The sequence below is a fragment of the Arachis ipaensis genome, chromosome B05 (assembly GCF_000816755.2).
Source record: "Arachis ipaensis cultivar K30076 chromosome B05, Araip1.1, whole genome shotgun sequence".
NCBI lineage: Eukaryota > Viridiplantae > Streptophyta > Magnoliopsida > Fabales > Fabaceae > Arachis > Arachis ipaensis.
In genome coordinates, this window is record NC_029789.2 from 123,484,308 (window position 1) to 123,486,248 (window position 1,941).

The 1,941-nt window shown below is 30.6% G+C and overlaps 1 protein-coding gene across 1 annotated transcript in view; it reads right to left on the reverse strand.

Annotated features, from left to right (window-relative positions):
• LOC107644001 overlaps window positions 1,320–1,941 on the reverse strand; it is a gene marked incomplete in the record, with an annotated part of 837 nt that continues 215 nt past the window's right edge. Inside the window, 1 exon segment of the mRNA XM_016347767.2 lies at window positions 1,320–1,941. Coding sequence (XP_016203253.1) covers window positions 1,575–1,941 — 367 coding nt within the window.

Consider the following 1,941-nt stretch of genomic DNA (forward strand, 5'->3'; position numbering starts at 1 on the left):
TGATTTTAATTTCATTTTTCCTTTTTTACTCTATTATTCACATTGTTTACTACTTTTATTGTCTCTCTATACTTTTCCTTCATATAAAGGAGTGAAATTTCTTATTTTTGTTTCCTTAAGTGATATTAATATTATTAAGTATATTTTTTTATTATTTAATACTTTTTATTAATATTCCAAATCAGTCTCAACAAAATTTTAGAAGAATAATTTAATCTTCGACGAATTTTAATTATCAAATCAGTTCCTAATCTTTTATTTTGTTAGACATATCAATTTTCATATCAAATTTTGATAAAAAAAATTAAAGAAATTAGATCCTATCAATATTTAGTAAAAGCCATAACAGTCTTTTTATATAAACGAATAATATAATATGAAGATTGATTTGTCTAATAAAATAAAAATTTAAAAAGTGATTGGTGATTAAAATTTGTCAAAAATTTTTTAGGGATTGATTTGAGGTATTATTCAATATTTATTTAGAGGAGATTTTTTGAAATAAATTAAAAGTTTTTTATTTTCCAAAACAAATAAAAGCATCTTTAATTAGGCAACTCCATTTTTTTTTTGGGCTAGGAGGAGTTTGCTTAGACGTGGTTCGAAAAAAATTAAAAGAATTTAAAAAAATAATTAATTTTACAATTTAAAATATAAAATTTGGATAAGATATAAACAATTCAATTCAATTTAATTAGTAATAAAAAATATCAATTTTTTAAAATCGATTTAAATTATATTATAAATATTTTTTTATTTAAAAGATTATATTTTTATGCTTGTAAATATTTGTCGCTGTCCCTTCCTAGCAAAGGTAGATCCCTTAGCAGCAGCGCTCGTGCATTTCCACCACAGCCCCGCTGACACCGTCGCAGTCTCACCGTGCACAGCAATTTCCTCTGCCAGTCGCGCCTTTCCCCTTATGTGTCTTTTGATGTGGAGAGTGAACATTCTAATAAAGTAAGCAATACAAATTCATGCATTGATAACAAATAATATGCCAGTTGTTCAGTTTACTGTGTTTGGTGGATGATTATTATATTTTTTAAAAAAGATTGTTAGTTTAAGTAAATACAAGTAAAATATACCGAATATTCAATGTATATACAAATAGTTATTTTAATTTTTAATTAAATGATTATTTTGTTATAAGATGTTAATTTGATAAATTAAATTATAAAAGATAGTTAAAATTTTAAAATAACAAAATGATATTTTTAATTTGAGTAATCTAAGTAATTTTTTTTATTTTTATTGAGCTAAATTTTCAACTTATTGTTCGTATTATTCATATTCTCTTGTCTACCCAAGAAAGTCCGTAACGGATTAATCCAATGATATATTTTCCACCGAATTTTGTCGGGACAATTTTGATATCAAACTCTCGTACCTACGTACTACACAAACTTCTCAGTTCTCACTACTGTATTAATTTTTATTTCCAGCATATAAATTTACAATTTACAATTACTTGCAATTTTAATTAAAAAATTAAATAATAAAAAAAATAAAAATAACCGACTTCTCTCCCGTCCCCCTCCTCTTACTCCTCCCCATCAGACGGCACGTGACAATCACGAAAAATCCGGCGCGTCCTTACCGAGATCCATGGACGACTTCGCAGAGTTCGGAAGGGAAGCGTACCGAACAGAAAACGAGATCGCGGCAACTGCGTCATCGTCGTTTTTAACCGCGCTTTCGTCGAAGTTGTTCGCATAGCTCATTGGATCGTAGTGGAACCCTCCGTTCTTCATGTACGGGCGGTCTCTTCCTCCTCCGCCATAGTTCAGCCGCCGTATGAACGTCTTCCACTTCGGTCCGGCCGAAATCTCCGACCACTCTCGCACCTTCTTATAGCATCGCTTCCACCATTGCTCCTTCTTCTCCGACCGTATCCCCTCCCAGTGTGGCGACCCCCTGTAGCATCGCTGGAAGCACGGG